We start from the raw sequence: 27,012 nt of genomic DNA, 5'->3' as shown, positions 1-27,012 counted from the left end.
CAGGGTTCTGAACACAAAACCCAGCATTGCGCAGGGCAAGCTGGTTTTAGGGACAGCCCAGGTTGTGCAGAAGGCCCTGGTTTGTGTGTGATGGCCCTGAGCAGTTCAGGAGGGCAGCAGCATGGGCAGGGACTGTCAGGGAGATGCTGGCAGGAGCAGCACCTGCAGGCACGGGAATCAAGATGCTCATGGGCTTTAAATGCGAGGGAACTTTCTGTTTTCTACTGCAATCAGACTCTTGTTTCCTGTGAGAGTTAGGGGCTGGGGATCTGATCTGGTATGCACCCAAAATAATTGGGGTAATTGGGCAGAAACTGGTCAGGCTGTGGCCTTGTGTTTCCTTAACGAGCCCGCAGCCTGGCACGGGCCCAGGGCGCCCTGAGGAGCGCGCTGCAGTTCTGTGGCTGAGGGCTGGGGCCCTGGGCACGATGCCCAGGTGGGAGAGCACTGCCTTCACCCGAGTGAATAGTGCTGGGAGTGTGGGGCTGGGAGACACCCTGGTTATGGATGCTGGCAATAAAATTTAACTGGCAAGTTCAGGGCAATAATTCTGATCATATTATTTATGTAATGTTATTAGTGAGCCTCGGTAAGTAGGTTATGGTGAAGACATGAAAGATTATTCTCAGGATTCAGATTTATTTGAATGTTACTCTTCTGAGGATCAGGGCTCTTTGTACAGAAGAAACCACAGGTACCAGGGAATTAATCAAAATCAGTGTCATCGTGTCCTGTGATAAGATTAGTAAATGCTCCATTGCCTTATGTGAATGACTGGCTTGTGTGAAAAATCCTTAGGATTCTGGAGGTAAACGTATGACTGAACTCTGTTTCTTAAGGAATGTTAATACAAAGAGGACCAAGAACTCAGCTTAACCCTGCCACCACCGTACTGGCATCTACCGCAGCATAGGCAGGTAGATGTCCATGCCTTTGGTGACAGAAATAAGTAACCAGCATGATGCTAGCAACACTGATGGCACTGAGGGAAAGATTCTTTTCTCTTAATTGTTTTGCAAACTGTGAGTTTAAGGTCACTGTTTATGGTAAAGTTGTTTCTAATTTATCTTAGTGCAAGTACGGTCAGAATTTTATCCCATGATGGCAGTAGCTGTCTTGTCAGTGCAAAAACAAATTTACTGGCGATCTGAGAAGAATAGTGAAGCATTGTCACTGCAATAATATGATGGCAACACTCCTAGTAATGATTCAGTATCTTTTGGAGAAGATGGTGACTGAAAAGAACAAGGAAGCAGCAGTGGTATAAAGCTGGAATCCATTATACACACTAGATGTCTGCTAGAATCATCTAAGTACCACTTTGCATTTTTATGACTAAAATCATAGTCATAAAATCATTTTACCTTTAAAATATTTGGAGCCTACATAGACTTGAGTTCATAAATCAGAATACTTAAACAGAGAATCTATTTCTTAATTTTTAATGTAGCACTGGTTATCTGCAACGACAATGGAGTAAAGAGGCAGACTCTCTCAGACAGCAAAACTTTGAGGGTTCTAGGAGGAATGGAGTGCAGGCCTGTTTGCCCCAGCTGAAATAGCAACTAGCTGTGCTAGGCATAGACACCCAAACAGGGTTGGTTCCATTGATAAGATCTCACAACTCCTCTCCAGCCAGTGTGGCCCACCCAGAGGCTTCTGACAATCTGACCCACTAGACCAGGCAAGCTTCCAGGAGGCAGGATATTATTATAAAACCCTGTGTACCTTGAGCCCGGCTGCTTGCAGCCCCGTGGATTATCCTAAGTCCACTGCAGTAACAGAGAAGCGGTTCCTCTTTGTCAGACAGAAAATATTTTTCCTCTCCATTCAGTATCCAAAATGCAATGAACAATGTAAGTAAAAATCACTTGTCTTGATCCGTGTTGATCTTGCCCTAATCTAATAAGGTCAACAAAGTAGTGAGATTTCTACTTGATTTTACAGTAGCCAGTGATAAGAAACCTCCCGGATGTTGTTTACTCCAAAGGTGAGATACCACTTCCCTCCTGTCTTTCATGATCACCCCAGTTGTGAGAAGAGAGTAACTGACTTGGACATTTCAGCATCCTTGACTTGGACATCTGCAGATAAGGAAAGATGACTGGCTCTAGGTGACTCCTAGTGTCAAATTTCTCCTCTTTACACCTCGGGAGCTGCTGGCTCAGAGTGCTCTCCAGGGCTGAATCACTCACCCAGTTGATGACGTTGATTCCTGGAAACCACCGTGCTGTCCCTGCTGGCAGGAGCAGTACAGAAAACAGCACCAGAAATCTCAGTGTCTATCCTTACATGACTAAAGGATTAGGTAGGGTCACTGCAAAAGCTCCTCAGCAAGCAGAAGGCCACTGTTGCCTACTTTGTGGTGGTACGCCAATCCACAAAATAGGAATTTGCAGAAATTTGCAGGTAGAGGAGGAGTGTGGAACCGAGCTATGAACACTCATCTGCTCAGCTTTCCTTTCCCCGTAGCACTGGTTGCAGCCTTCTCACAGCGTGATGGAAGGGAGCCCCTCCACCAAAGCTATAGCTCTCATCTTTAGCAAACTGGGGCCTAAACACAAGGTGTCTGGAGCCATCAACTGGGAGACATTTTTGCAGCCAGCCATGGAAGGGCTGCATACACAGGAAGGGCTACCTTACCTCTTCAGTCACTTCACAGTAGTATCCCAGGATTTCAGTCTCATCGATGACTTTTAGAAGAGACTGATACCACATCCCAGCACCCATGTGTCAGTCTGGGGGGCTGGATGGATATACACAGGCACGCCACTGTGAAAACACCCCTGTTACTCTGCAGCAGCCTTCCCAAAACTGTCATGTTCCTGGAAAAGGCTCAGCTGGAGAGTGCCCCATACCATCAGCTGGAGGGCTCCTGGCTCAGGCAAAACAGCAGGTCCGGGTGCACCCATGCTTTAAGCACTCTCTGAAATGGTCTCTTAGAGCTGGCCAGATCAATATCAATAGTAGGGGAGGGAAAGGGTTTGCATCAGAGAGTCCTGAAACAAATCAGCGGATGGGGCAGCTGCAGTCTCACAAATAATGTGCACGGCTGAGCTGGAGAGCAGGAGGGGGAATTTGGGAAACAGCACCTCCCTTCCCCTCCAGTAAAATTCCCACTCTCCGCTTGCAATTGTGCCTGCTCCTCACAGACTGCTACACAGCACGCAAGAGAAGAAGGATGAAAATCAGCACATCTCACCAGCGAAACAGACATTGCTGATTACAGTAGACAGCCAGCAGTAATACTTACAATGAAAGCGACTGCAAAATTTCCTTGCTAATTTGTTCCTGGTCCAATTGCTCACAGAATTAATAGCCTGACAGCAACCTACTCTGTGAGGTATGAGCAGCAGAGAGGGCTTGAAGAAGAGCGCAACCTCTCACATTTTTGTTTGGCCATTATGTTCTGGGGCGGACAGGGCATATTTTAATCTGTGATACAGCTCACAGTAAAGCTTCAGGAGAGTAGTTAGTCAGCACTTCCCCTGCCATGCTGGGTAAGCCACTTAAACTCTCTATTTAAATTTAGCCACATACCGAGCAGTTTCAGTCAAATTTGCATCACAGGGAGACCAGGGTGTTAAACACACATTTATAAAGTACTTCAAAATTCTCAAGCATCAGGTGCTACATTTGAGTTCCTTTCTTGTTTTCATGTTTTATTCTACCTCACTGCAAACTTCTCTTTGTTTCAACAAGCTGGGCAGGTCTTGTTCTCTCCTCCTTTTCCTGCAGGATTTATAACCCTTTGTTCTGGCCAGGGCTCTGCTCTCAGCTGCTTCCACTTTCCTGCCTCTCTGAAACACGACGCTTGACAGTTGGCAAGTGCTGCTGCTGAGGGCTATCAAGTGCTAAGCAGGGCAGAATAATTACCTTTCTTGTTTTACACACAATAGGCCTCTTAACACAACCTCAGACATCAGTTACCTTTCTTTAGACACTGTCACATTGTTAATTCATATCCAGCTGATCTGCCTTTGCGGTGCTCCTTCCCAGACAGTCTCAGTCTCCTGTGAGCTTGTTATTCTGTTTTCCAGTGTAAACCAGTTGTAAGTCAATTTATATATTTATGTAGATATACCATCTAGTATTTATGTGTGTATTTACATATATGTATATGTATATTTATATGTAAACACGCTCACACCCTGCCCTAATCCTGAGAGCCGTATATACGTTCACACATTTATTATATACGAATCTCTTAAAACAATGTATTGAAAAATCTCACTGTTACTGGTTCTCCCTTCTCAGGATCTACTTCAGAGTAAATATGTTTTCTAAAAATTGCTATTTTTTTTTGACTACGGAGGGAAAAAGATCCCAGGTTCTGTTCTAGGAGGCCACCTTAGAATGATCTTTCCTCTTAACAGCAACCTGTTGTAATGCTGCCTTGGTTCATGGCTGAACGCAGAAGTGACATAGTTTATGAGGTCTGTTATGAATAGGTCACTCAAAAATGAGTGTAGGTGAGAAAATGGTGAAATTGGTACTAAATTGGTTTTCAGTGAGGTATAAAATTCTGTGCATCTTCAGCAGAACTGACGATGCCTAAAGAATAAACCCATCTGCTGATGCAAGAAGTCAAAGGAATTTGTGCTGTCTTATGTCCAGCCTGCGTGGGGAAACATTCCCCTTCTGCACTCACACAAAGCAGTATTACTAATTTTTCTAGGAATGTGCTGGATGTTTAAGGTCAGTTCATTCATCTAGTTTTTTTCCCTTCTTTTCAAATATTTTCTGTTGATTCCCTCTTGTTCTTTGCTATCTCAAACCGTCTCACTCAGATCTCAGACCATGTAGTGATCAGAGTTTGGACTAGGTGATCCTCAGAGGTGCCTTCAGCCCCCAGCCTGTGATTCTGCAGTCCAGTACCACCTTTGGCAGTTCTGCCCCTTCCTGATGAGCAGTTTGCTTGAATACATTCTATTGTTTCTGCCTTTAACCATACCACTTTATGATTCTGCCTGTAATTCCTTCCTTTGTTTCTTAGCACTTCAGCATGTACCCAGCCGTGACAATATTGGCTTTTGGATGGTGAAGCACAGAGGCCATAAAGCCTCAGCCTTCTGTTGTTTATCATCTGCCATGTACTCCCTTTACTCCCTTTCTTGCTTCTTATCTGAGCGTTTATAAGTCTCCTCCTTGATCTTGTTTGCATCTTTATGGACCTGGATTTTGCAGCATATTTTTCAGCATGCAAAAATCTCGGGGTTTCCTATTTACCAGATATTTTACTTAATTCCATCTCTCATTTCTTTATCATTGGTTTCCTGTTTCTTTCTCTACTCTTAATTTTCTCCTTAGGGAACAATCCACTAAGTTTGAATTTCCACTAATTCCAGAGGCCAGGGGTGGAGAGTGCGGCATCCCAGCTGCAGGGCTGTATCCAGCTGCAGCGTGAGGAGGTCAGGAGGAGATGGAGAGGGGCTGCTCGTTCATCTGGCCAGATGTGTGTCTCGTTTATCAGTGCACACATGCGCCACTGAGCTGTGCTGATGCCCCAGTGACTCTGCGCCGGGCTGTAACTGCAAAGCAAAAGGCAACGAGTACAAGAGAATCTGACCTTGAATCAAGTAGATCAGGCCTGTTACTCCTGGCAACGTGACCAAAGCTGTAGAGGAGAATAGGTAGCTCAGGGCCTCCTGCACTTGTTGCAGCCCTAGCGCACAGCTCCTCAGACGTGTCCGTTCTGAGTCCATCTTGCTCATCGTGTCACCTTTCAGTCAGAGCAAAGGCCTGTAAAAGGCCTTCAGACGCTTTCAGGCCATTGCTGTAGCCAGGTAGGAAAGGACCTAAGAATCAGGGACTACCTCTTAGTCATTTGTTTTCTAAATCTGCCTTTTAGTTACTATTTCTATGATACTAATGATCTCATTTTCCCTGTTTAAAATACAGTCTATTTCTATAATTAGAAATGGTATGGTATTTAATTTCTCTGTATCTCAATGTTATGAAATCTGAAGTAGTCTACATGGAGAGATGTCTTAAATAGTTTCATGAAATGGTGGTTGATTTCAGTTAAGTGTTTAACTTAATAATCACCTAAATAAACCATATTGTAGATTTCAACGGACTAGAATAAACTGCTTTCATAATAAGGTTCACATACCCTCAACCTGAACCTGATTTGGACAGCATCTTCCATACCAGTGCGGCCCTATGTTCTGCCATGGATGGTCTAAGCAGTCCTCTTTTCCAGACCCCTTTTCCCTTCATATGCACCTTTTTTGCTTTCAAAATTCACTGGAAAAGTCAGACCTTGTGGAGCACATGGAGGAAGATGTGGGCGATGCCACTGTTGTGTTGGCATGACCAGAGCAGCAGAGGTGCAGCTGGTGTCTCCTCTGGATGTGCCGCTTTGGTGGTGTGAAGGAAGAGGAGCCAGTCTAACTGCCTCACTTGGGTTCATTAACCCTCATGGAAGACTTGCCTGAGAACAATGAGTTGGGAGTGAAACAGGGACCCTGTTAAGCCACCCTTCTCTTTCATATCAGATCATCACCCCTGGTTCTGATCAGAAAGGCAAATAATGAGATTATTAAGAAATCAGGAGAGAAGGAGTCATACATGGTCCTAGTGGCAGTTGTTCAGAAGCTGTTGAGTCCAGTCTCATTGCAGTAGAGTAACGTGTATTTCAGTGGTATCAAGACTAATGTTGTAAGAGGCAGGACTGCTGACATAAATGGCGGTGATTTTTGGCACTGAACCTAGTAACTGGTGATGGTAGGAGTGGTAAAATGACTGGGGAAATCTGGCTGCAGAAGTAACACAGTACGGACCTGGCTTCCTGGCATCAGTGGTCATGATGTTGATCTGCAGGGGGATCCATATCATTGAAGGCATTTGTTTTCTGTCCTAACATGCCATTACCACACTGGAAGTGACTTGTGAATTGAAACTTAAAACACTTAACAAGTCCCAGTCCACGCTCTGCACTCTGTTTTCCCATGCAGTGCTTGCTTTGTTGTACTTGTCCTACTAACTTTCCTAATTTCTAAGATACAGCTGCCCATCCACCGTTTAAAGTCGCTGCAGTGTCTGATAGAGCCTTAGTCATCCTCGAATTAATCTCCTACACACCCACTATCTCATGCCATTGCCTCTCATTAATCTCCTGAGCGGAGCTGTCATATCTTCCTCCTTCCATATTTTTAATCTGCCTCAGTTTCTGTGAACCTCCTTTGTTGATCAGCCTTTTTGTTGCTCTAAGCATGAGAGCAGAGAGATGCTCGGCAGGAAAAGAAGTACGTGCTGACATTGAGCTAGGAGGCACAGCCAAGTAGCTGCTCACTTTTGCTCCCTGATGTAAGCACAGCTATGGTGACAGCTATGATAGTGGTCCATAAAGCACTTAGTTCTCTAGAGCTGCTGCACCTGAGGACATGAGGCAAACGGCTTGCCCTCTGGAGCATTAGATAAGCAGCTTTCAAAGGCTGGTCTTCCTGCCTAAGCAGTTGGGTTATGGCTTGCCTGTAAGAGTAAACTTTTCCAACACCTGTGTGTGTGATTTGGAAACAGAATATTTATGTTTGTACCAGAGTCCTAGAATAATTCTACCCTACCTTAAATATTGCTCATTCACAGATAACAGTCCTCTGTCATCACAGTGTATGGCTTTTCTATTTGGCACATCCATAGCCTATTTCAGCTCTGATGGCAGTGTCCCCCCTCTTTTTTTTCTATGTGTTCCTGCCTTTCCCTACTCTTTATTTGACAGATTGATGGATTTAGCCTGAAATAATGACTCTGATTCCTTCTCCTCTCCTGCCATATGAAGTGATAAAAATTGCTGTCAAATCAGAATGGCAGTGTTTATGGTCAGTCTATAACCACTTTGCATGAGTGAATGCAACTGTGCAAGCTGTGAGGCAGCAGGGAATCTCACCCTTTCTCCACAGCACTTGTTTTTCTCTTGTTATTTTTCTTCTATAAAGGATCTGTGACTACCTGTGGTAGGAAGGGCTGTATAAACAAAAAATATATATGCAGCTTACAAACACAGTCCTTTTTTAAGCAGAACTCTTCCTGCAGATAGCGTAAGATTTGCATGAGGAGTCAGGATCCGGCCTGTCGTGAATAAACATGCTGTAATAACATAGAATCAGTTGCTGAAACAACTAATGCTGTTCCTGTCTCTTTTTAGTTCAGAGAAGCTGGTCAAGGAGGCTTGTGTAACCAAGCCATCATGCTGATCACAGATGGAGCAGTGGAGGATTATGAAGCTGTGTTTGAAAAATACAACTGGCCAGATCGGAAGGTTTGTCTGGGAAGTGATAAATAGAAAGGATGAGAAAAGGTGCTACCCTGCCATAGCAGGAATAGAAGACCCTGAGCCAGGCAGAGCTGAGCATTCACAGCTCCCATATCTGCATGCACTGTGCTGCAAACACAGCACGGAGCAGCCAGACAGGAGTCTGCTGGGGCGATTTTAAACGTGATAGGATCACAAATGGATATCTGTGGGGGAGGGCAGGCTGTCTTTATACACGTCTTTTTCCAAAGCTACGGGCGATCAAAACTTTCTCCTGACACAGTGATAAAGTCTGAACTGAATATTTTGTAAAAATAAACACATCTGCAAAGAATTTTAATCCTACCCATAACTGATCCTGTTTGGGAATGATTCAGCTATGATTGGTCCCATCAGTGGACACAGAAATGACCCAGATGACCTCTCTAGGTACCTTCCAGCCTTATTTACCCTAGAGTCTGGAGCGACAGAGTTGTGGTAGCAGAGCAGATGGTGAAAGTAGAATAGACTACAGCTCATATTAAACCCTCAAGATTTATTTTTTTACCTCATCTCAGCTAAAGGCAATACACAAAGGGAAAGAATCTGCCTACAGATAGGCCAGAGTGCTGCTACTAAAGCTGTTTATTTCAGGATTCATTTAATTGCTATTGGTCAAACACAAGCAAAATGATGAAGTTTTCTTCAAAAGATTCATGGGGCCAGCTGTTCCCCAAGGTAAAGGATTTTTGTGAGCTATAAACCTCTCTGCATGTGCTTGGCAAGTGCCAGCAGAGCTGCTATCATAAATCTAATAGAATTCACACTACTTTATTCAGATGATCCTGAGTGTTGCTTGGCTTCCTGGGCCTATTGTCATTGATAATAAAGTTCCAGCCCATAAAATGCAAAACAAAGATACTTCTGTCTCTGTGTGAAGGCAAAAGGTTGCTTTAGCTATTACTCTGCATCTCAAATAGGCATTCACACCAGTAGGTAATGGGATGTCAAACTTCAGCCCTTTGGATTTTGGTAGCACATTCCAGCTCATTTAGGCTAACTTTGTGTTCTTGTTGCCAGGTCCGGGTTTTCACTTACCTCATTGGCCGGGAGGTCACGTTTGCACCCAATGTGAAGTGGATTGCCTGCAACAACAAAGGTGCAGTGCAGGAACGGCTCCCCAACGCCCATCACACACCTCACGCATCGACTGCAGCTGTGGGGTCTTGGGCTGCAGCCCTTCTGTGGCTCTCCCACCACAGCTGGGGCAATTAGTTAAAAGGCTTCCTAGAAAAAAAAAAATCAAAGCTTACTGGTCCATGTGAAGTGTGTCTGTGTCCAACTGACCTGAGTCCTCTGCCGAACCACCGCATTTTCTTGTCACGGTGCCAAGGGACGCTGTGACCGAGATTCATGCTGGCTATAGTCCACCTAAGTCCCTGTGCTTATTCTGTCCCAGTGGCTGACTTTTGACAATCTGTCTAAACCTCTGTCACTAAGCCTGATGTCTTTTCACTGAGATGTGAAGCAAAGACCTCTTCTTTAAAGATTTTGCAGCATTTTTTTATAAGATCTACAGGTTAACCCCTAGGCCCTGGCAAAGTTTTTTTGTACTATTGTTTTTGCTGGAATAACAGAATGACTTCTTTCTCCTGCCCCGAATTCATTCATGGCATGACATGGCATGAATGGGACAATCCATTCAGAGTGAGAGAGTGGTCATTTGAGGCCGCTTAAAAGTCCAGTTAGTCCAAGGGATAAGGAAGAGGGTCTTTCCCCTCTTGAGTCTAACAATCAAGGAGTCATGTTTGGGCATGACTTGGCCTCAGTACATCTGGAGACAACCAGAAACCAGCAATATTTGCAAATTCAGAATCACTCTGAAAATTAAGGATTAACTAGATAGGTATATTGGCTCTTTTTCTGTCTGAGCAGTGTCTCCAGCAGACTGTGAAATGCATGGGTATGTTTGCTACTGAAAATAATTGACAGAAAAAAATGTCTAGCCTGCAGAATGTCTGCGAGTCAGGTTGTTCAAGGTTCAAACAGTCATCTGTTAGCACCATGAATCACATGTAACATTTCTACTTTTTATTAGATGAGACAAAAGCCTAGATTTTGGGTTGCATATTAATCTTCAAGATTAGTGACAGGGAATTCGTTGTGATGTTAGTTTACCATAAAATGGAAGAATGGATACAACCAAGTAAAGACCAAAAATACCTACTTGCCCTACTTTGCCCTAGGCTTCTCACCTACCAAATTTCAGCTCTGAAGAGAAGCTCTGAAGCTCCTTGATTTTGAATTTATAGACCTATTATATAGCTCTTATGTACCTTGTTTTCAAGCACAACAAATTTACTTCCACATCACATAACTTATCAGTTCAACTGGAAAAACTTTGGAAGATAAGTTGGGAGTTTAGGCTGTGTATAGGATTGGGCAGGATAAGTGAGTAGCCTGATGTTTGCATATGCTCAGGATTGGAGGCAGCCTGATTTGGTGATGGCTTTGACTAAGACTCAAAAAAACATTGTACATCTGCTTAGCGTGATTCTGATTATTCCAAGACTCTGATGTTGAGCATTGGGCGAGGATTTTGAGAACAGCACCAATACTTTGAAATTCTCATTTTCAACAAAAGGAAGCCTTATCCATACAAGGTAGGTAAAGACATCTTTTGTAAAGAGCAGAGTAAGCTGTTTGTGTAGATATAGTCTTTGACATGCAGTATTCCAACTTTGCATGAACATTCATTTGGTTTGGAAGGGGTGTTAGGAGAGTGACTCCCACTTCTCTTTCTCCATGTAGGCTACTACACCCAGATATCCACGTTGGCAGATGTCCAAGAGAATGTGATGGAGTACCTGCATGTGCTCAGCCGTCCCATGGTCATCAACCATGATCATGACATTATTTGGACTGAGGCCTACATGGACAGTGCGGTAAGGACCTACAGCACAAGTCTTTAATTTACAAATAGGGGCTTCATACCAGATTGACAAAGGTGTTTAGACATCCAGCTCATAAATGTAGGCACTTAACTGGTCCTGTCTTCCCAACTAAATATCCTGTGTATATAAGAGTCCAAATAAAGTTTTGGAAACTATGTAAAGCCTTGAGATAGAAATTACTAGGTTCCTGCTCTGCAGAGATGGACAATATTGCTGTGCTCACTCCTGGAGTTGAGATGTATAAGCAGACCCAGATCTCCTTGAGAATCTACAGCGACCCAGGAACCCAGGACTAATCACACAGACACAACATGACTTAAGTAGTACTTCTCTGCCAGGAGGCTACCTTCTCAAGGATTAGTCATAGGAAAGATTATTTGCAGCTCAGGATATGGGTTGTGGGGATTCATTTCCTCCAGCCCATTGACCAACTGCCTGTGGCTTGTCGCTCAAAAATACAGATCTCAGGTTGGGAGGCAGGCTCACCCTTCTGCTGCTTAGGCCGGCAAGGCACAGTCATTGCGATGGCCCTGTACCCAATACTGCGGGCGAAGGACATATCACACTTACTGGGAGGGAAGCAAAGGGCTGTAGGTCCAGACTCCCACCTCTACTTGCTTTCTCTCAGGCCTACCCCAAGGGAAAAGCTGAGGCATTGGGACCACAAGGAGATCTTGTGGTGGGGTGTTGCTAAGGTGGCTTTGAAATCCAAAGGAATGAAAGACAAATGAGTAGATGATCACTGAAAGAGCCTTCCCTGCAGTTCGCAAAATAGATGACTTTTCCAAGTCATCTTTCCCATCTTTACTTTGCAGCAAGAAAAAGCTACACATCTACTTTAGGAAATCTTTGTACTTTTATGCAGATGAAGTGTTCTCCAATATTGGAGTCTTCACAACAGAGAGGTATCTGACATAATTGTGAGATCTTGAGCTGACCAGAAGTCAGATTCCCCTCTTCCAGAAAAAAATGCCATCATTTTTTACTGCTTTCTGAGGGAATTTTTCTTAAAAAAAAAAAAGTGAAAATATTTCCATACATGATTTCCTGGGCTGAATTCCACTGTCGGACTGACATTCCTAGCCCAGGTCTTGCCAGCAGCAGTTTTAGGATGTCTGCCATAGGCCTGAAAGAGGTAGGGGGGACTCACAGTTTTTATATTTAGAATTCATGGCAAAAGCTCGAATGCATTTTGAGTTGGAGTAAAACTAGCAGTTCTGAGCTCAGCTTTTTGGCAGGGAAGATGGAAGCCCAGCTCACACGTTGTATCACTCCACGCTGATGCCATGCTTAGAGTTGAAACCACATGAACCCCCAAGCCTGCCGAGCTTGCACCATCACAGTGCACAGGTCTCATGCTCATGGGAAGAGACTGGTCCCCACCTCTGTGCTGAACACTGTAGATGCAGTCCTGGTGCTCCAGCTCTGTGAGGTGATATGGGGATGCTTTCTGCTGCTGGGGCTGTGCCAAGAGAGAGCCGGGCACATGGTATTTGAGGGTGCTAAGGAAAACCTCCAGAAGAACCCCTATGTAGCTATTAAAGCACCCCTGTGTATCCAGCAAGTTTATTTTGATAGTAAGCATGCTATTCCCAGCCCTGATGTTTGGTGTCACACTTCCCAAGGCTGCAGCAGGGTTTCTACTGTTGCACTTGCTTGCTGCATCTCTCTCTCTCTCTTTTTTTTTTTTTTTGCCTCTCTTTTTTGGCTTGCCATTCTGTCCCTGCAGTCCTGCCTGTCCTGTCTTTGATTCATTCCTCCATTCATGTATTCATTCGTGTGTTCATCCGTGTCTCTCACTAGCTGCCACAGTCCGAGGAGGTAACGGCACCCCTGCGTTTTGTGAGCGTGTTGTTTCCCTCGTGCCAGTCGGTGTGTCGGTGTTAGCGCAGTCACAGCTGGCCTGTACTGTATCTCTGGGGATGGGGATGGAGGCCACGGCATCAGGGGAGCCCTATTACACTTTCAAGAGGAGAAAAGGAAATGCTGGATGTACTGGAGAGCTGTGCTGTGCTGTTGGTTCAGAACGGGTAGGGGTTATGGGTTGTGCAGTAGCTTAGTTCACTGGATCTATTTTTCCATACGCCCAGTGAGTGCTGGTGAAGTTTATTTGCTGTGTATTAGTGCTAATGTTGCTATGAATGGGAAGTTTCCACAAAGAAGTGTAAATCCTGTAAATCAAGACACAAGGTTCGAATCTCCATCAAGAACTTGCAAGGATTATTGCCTGTGTCATCTGTGGTTCCTAGTCGTACGGTAACAGTGACACAAAGTCATTTTTTACCTTGCTACTTACCTGACCAAGTGAAAAATGGTAGGGAAACATTGCTGGTATCAGAGGATTACCAGGCAAGTCTGGGAGATTCCTGTGCATGTCTTGCCTCTTTTACATCCTTTCTTGGGTGTTTGCAGAATATCTATCCTCATACGTATTGGCAGCCTCTATTACCCCCTTTCCTGTGCATGTTCTGTATCCCCTGTAGAGACAGCTTACAGTTTGTATCTCTTTGTATTGTGATTTTACCTCTTCTTGGCTATGCTTGGATGCCTGAGTAACAAGCATATACAAGTAGACTCTGTGTATATTTGTGGCTTTTAAACATTTGCCCGTGGTGTTTCTCATTCATGCTATTCATGTGTTTGCAATGTAAATGATGTGTATTGTCTGTGATTTTGCTCATGTTTGTGCTGTTTTTCTTAATTCCGTGCACCACGCGTTGGTGGTTTTTGCACATGTTGCATAAGTGCCCATGTCCGCTCCCATTGCGTTGGGGGTATAAATTGTGCCACCACTTTTACAGATTCCTGTCTCTTCATTAAAACAGCTCTTTAACGTCTCTTACTTCAACACATTTCACTGGCTTTCCTCCCAGCCTCATCACCTCACACTAGCAAGCATCCGTCCTACGATCGTCTTGGATACAGAATATTGCAAAGTGCTGCCATCTGTTTTGAGAGGGGCGTGGGAGGCAAGGAGGTCTCGAATTGTGCTCAACATCTGGGGTCCTTGGGAATTCCAGTGCCTCTTGGTGAGGTTAGCCACGATACCGCATTCGCTAACGTGCCGCTTGTTGTTTTGTGGCAGCTCTTTGCATCTCAAGCTCAAAGCCTGTTGCTCATGACAACAGTGGCGATGCCAGTCTTCAGCAAGAAGAACGAGACGGTAAGCGCCACGTGGCTGCGCCCGCTCGGCAGCCGCCAGAGGTTAAAGGATGCAGCAGACCCTCGTGGTGTGTTCGAGCCCACGGGCCCCTGAAAGCACACGAGGCCATTAAGGACTGCCACGGTTTTTCTGGCAGGACGTGTGGCTGATAATTCCTCAGTCAAGATGATAGTCTGCCATTTCCTCGGAAATGCTGTTTCTTCCAAATGCCCCTTAAATATGACACTTCACCTTGTATTATATTTTCCATTTTCAAACTGAGCCTAATTCACAGACCCATAAAGTTTTAGGCTGGAAGAGATCATTATATTGTCAGGTCTGTGCAGTTTATTGCAGACCTTTACATTTCATATAGACAGTCTTCCTGAGCCCAGTAACCTGTGTTTGGCAAAAATGTCATTCCAGCGAGGCATCCAGCTCTGAGCACTCCACTGTGGTTTCTCACACACTGTTAAAAAATGGTGGCCAAATTCCAGTCTGAATTTGTCTGGCTTCACCTTCCCACCATTATGGCTTTTTCTCTAAAAAAAAAAAGCCTGTAGCCATTGATATTTTCTGCCTGGAAAGCATCATCTGCACTTTAGTAAAGTCAAATCTGTCATTCTTCGGATAAGATAAAAACTTTGAGCAATTTAGGTATATTTGATAAGGGCATTTCCTCCAGGTTTTGAAGCTCTAAATTTAGAGACTGCTTTCTGCACCATGTCCAGTTTTCCAACTTCCTTTCAAAAATGATGTACTCTACCTCACCATTGCTGTATGAAGGATAAACTCCTCAGCTGTCTCCTGTGCAGATTATCTGCCTTGTATGCACAAGGCCAGCCTTAACTCGCATTACTACAGCACTTCAGCGGGAGCTTGAGTGTTATTTTTCCACCATGATCTCCGGATGATTTTTTAAACAACCATCCCCCATTTTGCAGGGATTTCCAGCCTTTCTTTTTCCTAAATGAATAATTTTATATTTGGTTAGCCCAGTTATTAACATATCCATATTGCTTTGCGTGATTGACTTTCCTGTGCTGTTACTCGCACATACTGAATGCAGACATTTGGCTTCAAATCTTCTTTTAGTGATTCTATAGCACTTCTGGATCGCAATCAAAAATGTTGAAAATATTGGGTGGAAATACTCCTAAACACAGGAGCAATCTTCTTGAGACTTTTGAGTTTGAATGAGCTAATTGACCCAAACCTAAGGAGGACCCTGAGAGAGACCAGTAGGAAGGTTGTTCTGTGTATTCATTCAGGGTAGCTCAAAAGCTACCAAAGCTTCCCTTCTAAGAATGGATTCTCCTTTTTTTTTAAGCGATCTCATGGCATTCTCCTGGGTGTGGTGGGCTCTGATGTACCACTGAGGGAGCTGTTAAAGCTTGCACCACGATATAAGGTAAGATTGAAATAATTCAATGTGTTATTTTGCACAGAAAAGGCAGCACTTACTCTTCCATGGACATGACACTGTGAAAAAACTTTCCTCTGCCTGTAGGAAAAACTATGTATATAAAGCAAAGGAGGTTGGATGTGATGATGTGTGATTTCAACATGACACATGAGAATTCATCATTCACCACTAGAAACTCTTAGGCTGTTCCAGAATTACAGGGACTGGATGATTCTGTGGATTGGCAACAGGTCATGGAACCTTTGCATCTTGGTGGTCACCAGCTTAGATGCCTAAGGGATAATACAGGCCTAGCAGACTATCTCAGAAGAATTCATATTTTATATCCCTTTCCCAGTGGACAAAGGTTGCCATGCCAGCTGGCACAAAATAAGCTAGTTTCACTGTCAGTGCTCTTGGCAGAAAAATGTAAGACTGAATGGACTGTGGTGACCAAACTGTTCTGTCTTGCCTAGGGGTTTCTTTCTGCAAACCAGCATGAAGATTTCTTGGCAGGAGAGTGTCCAGGAAGCTGATTCTCACTCACTTGTGCTGTACCTAGACAGAGTATTTGCTCTCCAGAACTGCTAATCCAACAGTCCAACACTTTCCATCAGCTCTATGGACAATATATTCAGAGAGGGAGAAAAAAAAATAGTTTTGATCTCTAGAAAAACACCCTGCGATGCACCTTTTCATTTGGTTTCTGCTGTAAATTCTGTGCAGTGACCTTTTCTTCAGTCAGTCTGCATGCCAGGAGACAGCAGTAACCACTGAAGAGATTACCGCAGAAATCAAGTAATTTGAGCCCCAAAGCTTCCAGCCTCCCTTGGATAACTACTAGACACAAAGTACCTGTTACTTAATTGTCTGAAGTCTGAGTAATAAAGCCCAACAGGTCTGCAAGTGCTGCCAGAAATTGTGAATCTCTGTGATGCTTACAGAGCTGGACACAGGATTTTTAGACCATTTGTATGCAGCTCTGTAAATGATCCTTAAGGCAACCCAAGAACTATGAGTACCTTTCTGCATCTGTTTTGTGACCAGGGCAACTTTGTCTAGGAGGTTCAATTTTTATACATGTTTATTTTCTCTGGAAGATCAATTTCCTTTCATTTTCTTTTCTCCATGTCACTCGAAGGTTATGTGTCACAATAATCTTTCTTCAGGACCAAGGTGGAACACCACTCCTTCCTTCAGCCAGGGCCAGGGAAGGAGGGAAAATTAATTGAAGTTTTTTTTTTTTTTTTTTTTCTTACATCAGAGAGAGAATATGTCTTCACAGAAGCTCTTCCAGCTCCAGTCCAGTTTGGAAACCTGATATCCTCAGCTTGGATCCGCTGATATATGAGTTACAGATTCAGTGAGCTGTTCCAGAGTTACAGCCCTGGAGAGCTCATACATTAATGACCCCACTTACTGGCTGGGAAATTTCAGCTTTAATAGGCCTATAGGGAAGTCTGCTGATCCAAGCCCTGATTCAGTGAGCACTGAATTCAGTCTGCCCTGCTGAGCTGAGCTCTGCGTGATTTGCAAGAAACTGTTCCATGTAGAAACAGACCCAAGTTTTGATCTGGGGTGTGTGAAGTAGATACATAATTGCCTCCAAAATTTGATTGATTGTGAATGACTTACTTACCTCCTCGCTTCCAGACTGTTACTCCTCCAGGATAGATTCTCTAGGAGCATATAAAGAGGCTACATCTCTTTTAAGATAGAAACTTCAGCCATTCTTGTTTTGCTCGAGATGCTTTTTGTTTTGGCAAGTACAATCTAGAGAGGGGTTTTTAACCCCTGTCAGGTTGTGCTCTTCCTTTAAAAGCATTTTTAAGACTATAGGCTTGCACGATTAACCTAGACTAGATCTGGCCTTGCCAATACTGACACATAATGCAGAGCTTGTCTAAAGGCCAGGTTTCCAGAAATGTCTGTGAAATTCATACTCCCTTGTCCATTTACTGTTGTACATATATAGTGATCAGCACACACACTTGTCACACCGGTTACTGTACTGTTTATGATATTTTCCCTTATTGCCTGCTCTATGTATAAAAGTGCTGTCACTGCTGTGGAGAGTTAATGAGATTTTCAGCTGAGACGATGGCAGACTCTAAGAGTGCATCTTTTTCTAAAGGAAACAGTAATCAACTACCTGCCCATGCATTTGTGCACGCAAGCACAATCAGTCTTCTCAGACAGAGCAGCCAAAGACACAGAGACAAATGGTTTGGGATGGAGCCTACCATCTGCCAGTGAATATCTGTAAAAGGAATATACTGCTGGAAGTTGCTGGGGCCAGGGTATCTGCAGCATCCTTTACACAGCAGTATTTCTAGAAAAAGCTGAGCTAATTATTGTAATGCTTCTTTCTCCAGCTGGGTGTCCACGGATACGCCTTTCTGAACACCAACAATGGCTACATCCTTTCACACCCCGACCTGCGTCCTTTGGTAGGTGCATCTATGGCTGGCAATTTGAGAACCTTTGCTTGCTCGAAAACCCTGACTCTCAGGATGCGCATGATCTCTCACTTTTTTTGATCTGTGGGCCACTGGGATGGATCAGAACCAGATGGATGGATTCAGAATACGGATATTCTGAACATGAGGGCCAGAGAAATCAGTTCCATGCACAGTGATGTATATACATGCACATGCATACACATATGAAGTGTAAGGGAGCCTCCCTGACTGTTCTGTTAGACAGCATGGGAGTGCTTTGCTGTGGGCACGCACGTTTTTGTACTAGCAGACTGAGGAGGCCTTCTGGAACTTGAGGGGCACAAGGACAACCTGTCTCCTTGGCAGTGCCACCTGGACCTCCAGATTGTACATGTCCCTGCAACACAGGAAGGGTTTCATTGCACCGACACTCAGACATGCATTTTGCATTTCCTACAGGTGTCTGTGTGCACAAGGCCACAAAAGCACAGCTGCAAGTGTTAGTGTTTGTGTGGCAAGCGAAAGTACCACAACAGGGCTTCACGCCAGCTATCTTCAAAGAGGCAGCTCTGTGCAGGGAGCCAACAGGCATGGATAACTACTCTGCTCTGTGAGGAGAAGGGATACGGTGTTCCCATGGCAGGGGCTAGGCAAGGCCAGTGCTTTATCCTCCACCTGGGATTGGCCTCTCCTACTCTACTGCACCCTGTTTTCTTCAGCAAGAAGATTATAGGGAAGTAGCTTACTTCCATCAGTTAGCATCTGGTGAAAAGCACACCATTTTGTAAGCGAAGCTAAAGCCTAATTCCCATCAGAAAAGATCTCCTGGTGTTGTTATGATGTTAATGGGATTAGACTCTTAGCTGTGGGCAACACCTGATTTGCTCAAGGATGGTGTACTGTGCTGATCTATTTAGCAGAATATTCTCACAAACCAGACTGTAGCCTTTACCTGTAAGTTACCTCATGTTCCTGCTTGTCCCTTGCTCTTGAAATGGCTTTTCCCACTCAAACTCCCTTAGCCCCAGACTGCCCACATACAGCAATAGATGTCATGGGACTGAGATAGCACCTGTACCCAAATTTTGCCTTGCCAGTCAGACTAAATAAGGCACCCATTTTATGCATTAAATAGCAATTTTTAAAGGGTTGGTTTGGGAAGTTACCTAAGCACTTCTTGTTTTTTCTTAATCCTTTTTTTCTTTTTTAATAAACCTCAGTATAAAGAAGGAAAAAAATTGAAACCTAAACCAAACTACAACAGTGTAGATCTCTCAGAGGTGGAATGGGAAGATGAGGATGAAATAGTGAGTATCAGAAACTGATTTTAGCCTTCTTTTATCTCCTTTCTATTATGTTGTGTGCACATGTGGTGGAGGAGGAGGGAAGAGGCATGCTTACAGCAGGCAGCAGATGCTTCTGGTTTCTTCTTTGAGGGACTGGCCCTGCCTCGGAGAGGCTGCTGGTCTACAAGAGGACAGGACTTTTGCTCCCCTTTGATTTCCTCTCAATGTGAGGTTTCACTCCCATGGAGCAGGGAGGAAAGGTGCTGTCAGGAGGATGGAAGCACTTGGGGGCTGCTCCAGGGAGCCACGTGCCCCAAATGCAAGTGGTAGCTGCTGCCTCCCTGCACAGCTGGCTTAATACAAAGCCAAGATAGTTTATAAATACGGAGGCCTCCCATGATGTTAGTCAGACATGTAGCATACAAAATATAGCTGCAGCCATCCAGCTAAGAAGATCCACAGGAAAGAATAAAGGACAATTCACAAAAAGATTTAAACTCGCAGTTTTTATTAATAATAAACAAAGAGCATGTGAAAAACAAACTTCCAAATAGCCCTTTATTGCACAAGTTAGGAGGCAGCGAAAACAAAAGATGACCAGAGTGGAAAAAAATGGAATATGCCTCTTTTTTACTCTCCATTGAGCAAAAATACTAAAAAGTAAAGAAGTGTTCAACCTGAACACATAATAAAAAGTGTTTCAGAACTAGGAACACCTGTGTAATAGGAAACCTGCTGTAGCTGGTTTTCTTTTACTCAAAAGAAGAATTAAGAGAGAATAAATACTTAAGTTGCTAAGTTAAGAAGTGCATTTGGAGTAAGACAGAATTATCCGTGGGACACATGCCTGTGGATTACAGAGAAGATTGTTGAGATAAACAGATCTGATGCTATAGATATCCACCCAAACAGGGAGGACAAACAAATTGCCCAGCCAGAGGATCTAAATAACTTCTGTCATGACAAAGGGCTGTGCTGAAGGACCTCGGGAACTGGAATGGCATCACACTGAGAAATGAAACACAACAAGATTGTGGGCAAAATGTGGAAAACAAGACAAAATTAAGCAATATTACACATGGCAGAAGCAACAAGATACACGTTGTCTCCAGCTTCATGTGGGTTTGCTGATGTCTTCTAGGAGCTCTGTTCCCAAGGCACTTCTCTGTTGCCAGTCTTACGGCTGCTCTTTTCTACCTAGGTCACTATTTCACAGAAGCTTCCAGGAATTTAGAGGCCTCCACCTTGCTGTCATAATTATTTGGCAAGTTCTTGTCTGACCTGTGTAAGGTTTCTGTGCTTAGGCTCTCAGAGTAAAACTACCCAGAGTGACAAAAATTCCAAAGAGGTATGAAAAACAAAAGCACTTCATGTTCCTGTATTGCATTTTCCAGAAGACAGAAAGGTTGCAGTCTCTGAGGGCACAGAGCGGATCAGTGACGTGAACGATATCTGCAGTGTGACTTCAGCAAGTCTAGAGACTCTCAAGATACACCCACTGCAGCAGAAAGCTGCCAACATTTCAACACTTGGATTTGCAGCTTTGCTATTAGATCAATGACAGACTCAGCATCAGTTGCAGTTTAATCTCAGCAACACTGATAAGCAGCAAAATCAGTCTGGAAAAAATATGCCCAAGTGCTAATGATGTGTAATATAGCCAGCTGCTAAAAGAAATCCAAGGGAGAAAAAAATGTCACTGTCTGGAAAATTCAAATTGGTGCACAACAGTTCCACCCACAACTGGGCAGCGAGGAAGTCTGGGCTTCCTGAAAGCTCTCAGCTCCAGGTGATGGGAGAAGGGAAGGGTTGGGGGTTTTGCCCTGCAGTCTAGGAGATCTCCCCCAAGCATCCTGCTTCAGTTTTGTCAGAGCCACTGAAAAATAAATCCGCCGGCCAGGATCCTTCCACTTCTGAAAATGAGTGACTAAACATCTAGACATTCTGAAAAGCCTCCAGGTAAACTGCACGTCCGCGTTGGCTGGAGAGCCCCCGCGAAGCCGCTGGACAGGCACTGCTGCTCACGGCCAGCTTCGGGACAGCCCGCGCTTCCCGCTCGCCCGCGGGAGCACCTGCTCTTCATGTGTCTGGAGCGAGCGCCTCAGCACAGACCAGATCGCTCCTCCAGCCAAACTCCCCTGCATCGTCACTGTAGCGGCCCTAGGGAAAAAAGACCAGACCCCAGGGCTACAGCTGATTGATTCTCAGTGCAGGAGAAGCTTTTGAGGAAGAAGAAGCCAGCCTTGATCTTGGCACAACCTACAGCCACTCTGGCACGAGCGCTGGGCGCAGGACAGAAACCTGCAGACTCGCTGGAGCCGACAAGATTGGAACTGGCTTAGACAGCTCTTGCTTCTCTACTACCATATGGGGCAACAAAAGATGCCTGAGATGTGAGGAGAAGGTATGAATGAAACAACAATACCTGAACAGCCCCAACCCGGTGAAAATGTAGCAGGCTCAGTCAGATCAGAGCCGCCTATGGCCGTGGCTCTGACAGGCCTTCAGCGTCTGCTAGCTGAAAAGGAGTAACAGCACCAGCCACCGTTTTGATTTCCAAGGGCCCGTGAACACACAAGCTTTATATTGTAGGCCTGTAAATAACCCACTTCAAACAGCTCTAATATTTTGAGCTATGGCTGTGTAAAGTACATATAGGTGAGACTGACCAGCTCTTGAATGGAAGCCTGTCTGTGGAAGTAAGGAAGTCTTCTGTGTGAATGAATTTGTTACTTCCCACCTTTTTTTTTTTTTCTACCCAGACTAAAGCAATAAGCTGAAATGCTCTGGCAGGTTGGACCTAAAGTCAAAGCCTTTGTGCTTATGGAAACTTCCCTGGCTCTTTCTTGCAAGAGCTTGGGAGTCACTGTGAAAATTACACTTTGCCTTTGGAAACTGGAATGAATAAACTGGTCTTCTCCCTGCCTACCCTGCTATCATGTAGTCTTGCTGTGCTGTGTTAAACAGCTGCTTTGCTACGCCCCAGAAGTGTTGCTGAATACAGCTTATAATTTATAAATCAGTTCTAAAAATGTCAAAGAGCTTTGGAATTGGTTTGGGAGAGCTGGTGCATTTTCTCAGGTGTCTCTTCTTTCACAGTCTCAAAATACTGTGCTAATGACTTGCTGGCTGCCAAATGGTGATTTCTGAAACTTGGACTGAGAATTTCATAGCTTCCAAGTCTTTTCCTTTAGCTAAAAAGACACATCAACAAGCTTTCAAAATAAGCTTTATGATCATCATGTCACTTATTAGACTGATTGAACAAGGATCCTGACCACTGAGAACACATTTTCGGTTTAAAAGAAGTGAGAAAGAGCTGGGTGGGAGGGAATCCTGCCACTCTTCTCTGCCAGCCTCTGTATGTTATTGACAAGTGGCTCTGTTAACTCCCGTCCTGCTCTACCTGCAGACACTAACACTCTCATTCACCTCTGCAGCTGAGGACGGCCATGATCAATGGGGAAACAGGCTACCTCTCCATGGACGTGAAGGTCCCTGTGGATAAAGGGGTAAGAAATTATCCTTCTGTTCAGGTCACAGGCAGGAGGGGATGGGAACTGGATGTTGAAGAACCACAAAAGATGTGGTTTCTAATGCTCAGCATTTCTGAATGTGAGGGTTTTATTGTTTTACCACGTATATAACACATATGCTAAAGGCATAAAATACAGCATCATTAGAAATATTCTTCATATGTAGTGACACTCTGCTCGTACAAAGGTGTTAGAAGTGCTTCACAGCTCCCTGCTTTGTCCAGGCAAAGCCAAAAAGCATGTTGTTCATTGCAGGGCTGTGAAACGAATCAGGGAGCTTTCACAGTTGAGAGATGGGGAAGGTGTGTTGAGCTGACCTAGTCAGAAAGAGCTTTGGAGGCTCTTTTGCAACTCCCTTTCCCTCCCCAAAAACACTCATGAAAATTTTTCCCTCACTCTGTCAGAATATGATTTCCATTAACCAGGTCAAGGATTAAATTTCTATGCAAATATTTAGAGATATTTTATGAAAAATCTCAGTGAAATGGAGATGTTTGAATGTTCCCTACCAGCTCTAATGTAAGGTTATACATCTTCTCTTGGAAGCAGTGCAAAATTGTCCTGTACATTAGGTTCACTGGTACTTTTTCATTCAGGTTTACTTAACTCTCCCAAAGATTTTGGCTTTCATCATTTCCTCTTAGAAAGTATTCCAGAGTCCTGCAAGTTACACTACCCAGAAATCTTCCATCTTCTAGGAAAATTTCCATCCTTTAGGAAAGAGCCTTTTTTCACGATCAGGTTGGCTGAACCACTCTTCTATTACACAACCGTCAGCAGTCAGCACTAGTTTCAATAAACCAGTTGCTCAGTCGATGTCATTTGTTAATGCAGGGATCTCGCCATCTCTGTGCAGTGGTTGCTAGATCTTGTAACTACATGATCTTTCCCTGTTCTTTGTGTTCACAGCTGTCAGGTACTTGTCCGTAACTTTGCCCTCCCTCTCCTGGCCCTTGCCAACATATGCATTTGAAATACTTGCACACTTTCCAGGCCAAGTGGTTCAGCAGTTCTTTTTGTTCCCTTTGTCCGCTGTATCACGTCTGGTACACAAATACCAGAGCTTCAGTGAATTATTTGACTACTGCTTCCCTGTTGCTCTATAGAGAGCATCTATTCTCTGCAACAGGACCTTTCTGAACAGGGAGCCTCAAAGCTCTTCTTTTCTGCTGTCCCTTCGTATTTTTCCTCTCTTCCTTAGTTGCCCCAGAACTGTTGCCTGGGTTTTTATGCTTCTTAACTATTTTTTCCTCTTTATTTTTTTAACTGAACCCCATGCCTTCTCTTTATCACATTTTTCTAACTTTTAGGGCTGCTGAGATTTTTTCTCTGCATGTAGAGAAATGCTGTTTTTGTCATATTTTGTCTTATAGATCATTATATGTAATGGCTCCTAAGATAGATTCCGTCTGTTCCTCTCATTAGATCATCTTCTTGATACACTGCTGTTTACTGCTTCTCTCTGTTTACAGTACAGCAGTTGGTTCTCACTCTACAGCTTATTTAAGCACACATTAATTGATTCTTCAAAATAAAATTTCATGAGAAGCTGTTTCAAGTGCTTTACATAAACTCAGATATATTGCATGTCCTTTGTTCCCTTTATACATTAGCTTTGTTGCCCTGTCGGAGAAGCAATCAAGGTTTTCCAGCAAGATCTATTCTCTGGAAATCTAGATTGCTTATTTCTCTGGCCTCATGTTTTTCCTCATTCTGTCTTTGTTCACCCACAATAACATTTCTTCTGAGTCATCTGAAGACAACCTTTTAGTTCAGTATCTTAAGGACATCTTTCTGCTCCCCTACCTAAGGAAAAAGCGTAACAAGAAATAGCCTCAGCAAGAGATATTGCCCGTTTGATTCTGCACAATCAGAGGCTGAAGCTGAGCAGGTGACAGTTTTATCTGAATGCACAGGGAGCAGGGACCAGAAGCAAAACTTCACTAGTCCCTCTATTACTCAGCTAGCTGATGGGCCGAGCAGCAGTTGCAACAAAGCAAGTGCTGACAGAGCCTTAAAGCAGTGGAGAGAGTCAGACAGCAGAGCAAAGCGTTGAGTGAAGGGGATAGAAAATATTGTCAGCCATGTAAAAGTGATTCCCCGGGTTGATCAAAGGAAGGCAAGGGGAACAGAGGGAGATGATAGAGAAAAATAAGGACCAAAGAAAAAGGGTGGTCCTTAGAGAGAACTGGTGGCAAAAATGCCTTTGATTTCAGCTAGCAGGCAACAGGGTTGAGACTATAAAGGCAGGAGTGAAAGCAATAGAGCAAGGACATGTGCAGGAGCTGTGGCAAACCACTAGTGGCGTGAGTGAGGAGTGACTACCCAGTAGTCACAACATCAGAATGTGACAGAAATGTTCCCAGACCACTGGCTGCTGCCCCACAGTAACTAAAAACCACCATGTCATGTTGCTGTGCTTGGAACTGGCTGTGCTTGGCAAAAGGCTGGGACCATGTTGCTCAACAGCACAGGAATGGCACTCAGAGAGGGAGGGGGATGAAAAGTGGTTGAGCTGTCTGTGACCTCCTCACTTATTCCTTAACTCTAGCCCTTGTTCCCTTTAGTTCACATCCTCAGTACACATCCTCAGTAGCCCATCTGCCTAATGCACAGCCAGATCACACTGCAGAAATGGTGCGTTGTGCATCGCTCCCCCTTTGCTGCTGCACTGCCTGCACCCTCAGCAGGTCAGCGCAGACCCCACACTTCCCCTGGGGAAGAGTGAGTTTTCTGTATGCCCTCACCATCTCCCCTACACATCATCTCCCCTCATTTTTGCAGCAGGGATGGGATTTAAAAAATATTAGGGTTCATATACTGGCATAAGTGTTGGATAAAATTTTTCCAAAAACTTTTCTCCTTTAGAAAAGAGTTCTACTGAAATCAACACTTTCCTACAGGAAAATGCCAATCTGGAAAACTGCTGAATTCTAAATCAGCTTTCAAAAATCTGACATGTCTTGAGTGAAAATGTCAGCTTGAAACAAATATTTTCACGTGAATCAAAATGGCTTGGATTTGAATCAGCACTTGTGTTTTATTTTGAAAATGTTAATTGTTCTTTTAATGCTTTTTCAAAAAAAAAAAAAAAAGGAATAGGTTACTGTTTTGTCCCAACTCGGCACAAAAACAAATGTCAGGAATCTCAGCATTTCCCACAAAACTGGGGAGAGTTGGCGCCAGTTGTCCACCTTCTTTGCACGCTGGATTGCCATTCTGCCCCTGCTGACTCTCCTCTGATGCCACCTCCTCTTCTCCTTCTTACCTGCCTCACATAAACCCCACTCATACTAGGGAGGATGATGATGTGCAAAGCCACAAAGGTTGCTCCATGCAGCAAAAGAGCAGCAGGGACCCTGCGCTTTGGCTGAGATGGTGCAAGAGGGAGGGCAGCTTCTCCCCCTCTTCCAGCAGCCTGCCTTGCAGCCCCAAAGTAAAGAAGGGTTTAACTGAGGGCCTATATGGGAAAAAAAGGGTTGCTGAATATGCTGAATGCTGCACATTCTTTCCTGCCTCAGGCCAGTTCTTCTGGGGTGTGACGTGCTGGTGTTGACCAACTGCTTTGGCCTAACCTTGGGGACATACATCCCAGGTCACCATCATAACTACGGTCTTGGTCTGTCACATGGTCTCTCACAATTTTTTCTTGCTCTTATTCCAGAAACGAGTTCTCTTCCTCACCAACGATTACTTCTTCACGGATATCGGTGGCACACCTTTCAGGTGAGCAAGGATTCGCAGGTCCAATACAAAGAATCAAGAGTCTTTTCTTCATAAAACTGGCCATGACTCAGGAGTATAGCAGTGTGAATAACTGATTTCTTTGTTCCTACAATCGTTTAAAAAAAATGACCTGGGGTCAACTCAAAATTACTGAAAGATTTATCTGAAGTTCAAAGTCCAAAAGCTACATTTCAGATAAAGCAGATTGTTTCATTTCAGAGAAATGAAAGATCTTCAATATCTGTTTCTATTAAATATGTTCTGATATATGGTTCAAAACAAAACA

At 44.1% G+C, this 27,012-nt stretch overlaps 1 protein-coding gene across 1 annotated transcript in view; it reads left to right on the top strand.

The window, feature by feature from the left end:
- The window catches only part of CACNA2D4 (calcium voltage-gated channel auxiliary subunit alpha2delta 4), a 119,868-nt gene that overhangs the window by 21,438 nt on the left and 71,418 nt on the right, over nucleotides 1-27,012 (top strand). Inside the window, exons 11-19 of the mRNA XM_088521660.1 lie at nucleotides 8,150-8,263; nucleotides 9,317-9,395; nucleotides 11,048-11,181; nucleotides 14,276-14,353; nucleotides 15,663-15,743; nucleotides 18,113-18,187; nucleotides 19,399-19,485; nucleotides 22,905-22,976; nucleotides 26,665-26,726. Of these exons, the coding sequence (XP_088377786.1) occupies nucleotides 8,150-8,263; nucleotides 9,317-9,395; nucleotides 11,048-11,181; nucleotides 14,276-14,353; nucleotides 15,663-15,743; nucleotides 18,113-18,187; nucleotides 19,399-19,485; nucleotides 22,905-22,976; nucleotides 26,665-26,726 (782 nt within the window). The remainder of the gene's footprint in view (nucleotides 1-8,149; nucleotides 8,264-9,316; nucleotides 9,396-11,047; nucleotides 11,182-14,275; nucleotides 14,354-15,662; nucleotides 15,744-18,112; nucleotides 18,188-19,398; nucleotides 19,486-22,904; nucleotides 22,977-26,664; nucleotides 26,727-27,012) is intronic.

Source organism: Tinamus guttatus, unplaced genomic scaffold (assembly GCF_059628265.1).
Source record: "Tinamus guttatus ecotype Peru unplaced genomic scaffold, ASM5962826v1 Tinamus_guttatus_pri_ptg000125l, whole genome shotgun sequence".
Lineage (NCBI taxonomy): Eukaryota > Metazoa > Chordata > Aves > Tinamiformes > Tinamidae > Tinamus > Tinamus guttatus.
Note: the sequence above shows the minus strand (reverse complement) of the source record. Positions and strands in the feature narration are given on the sequence as shown.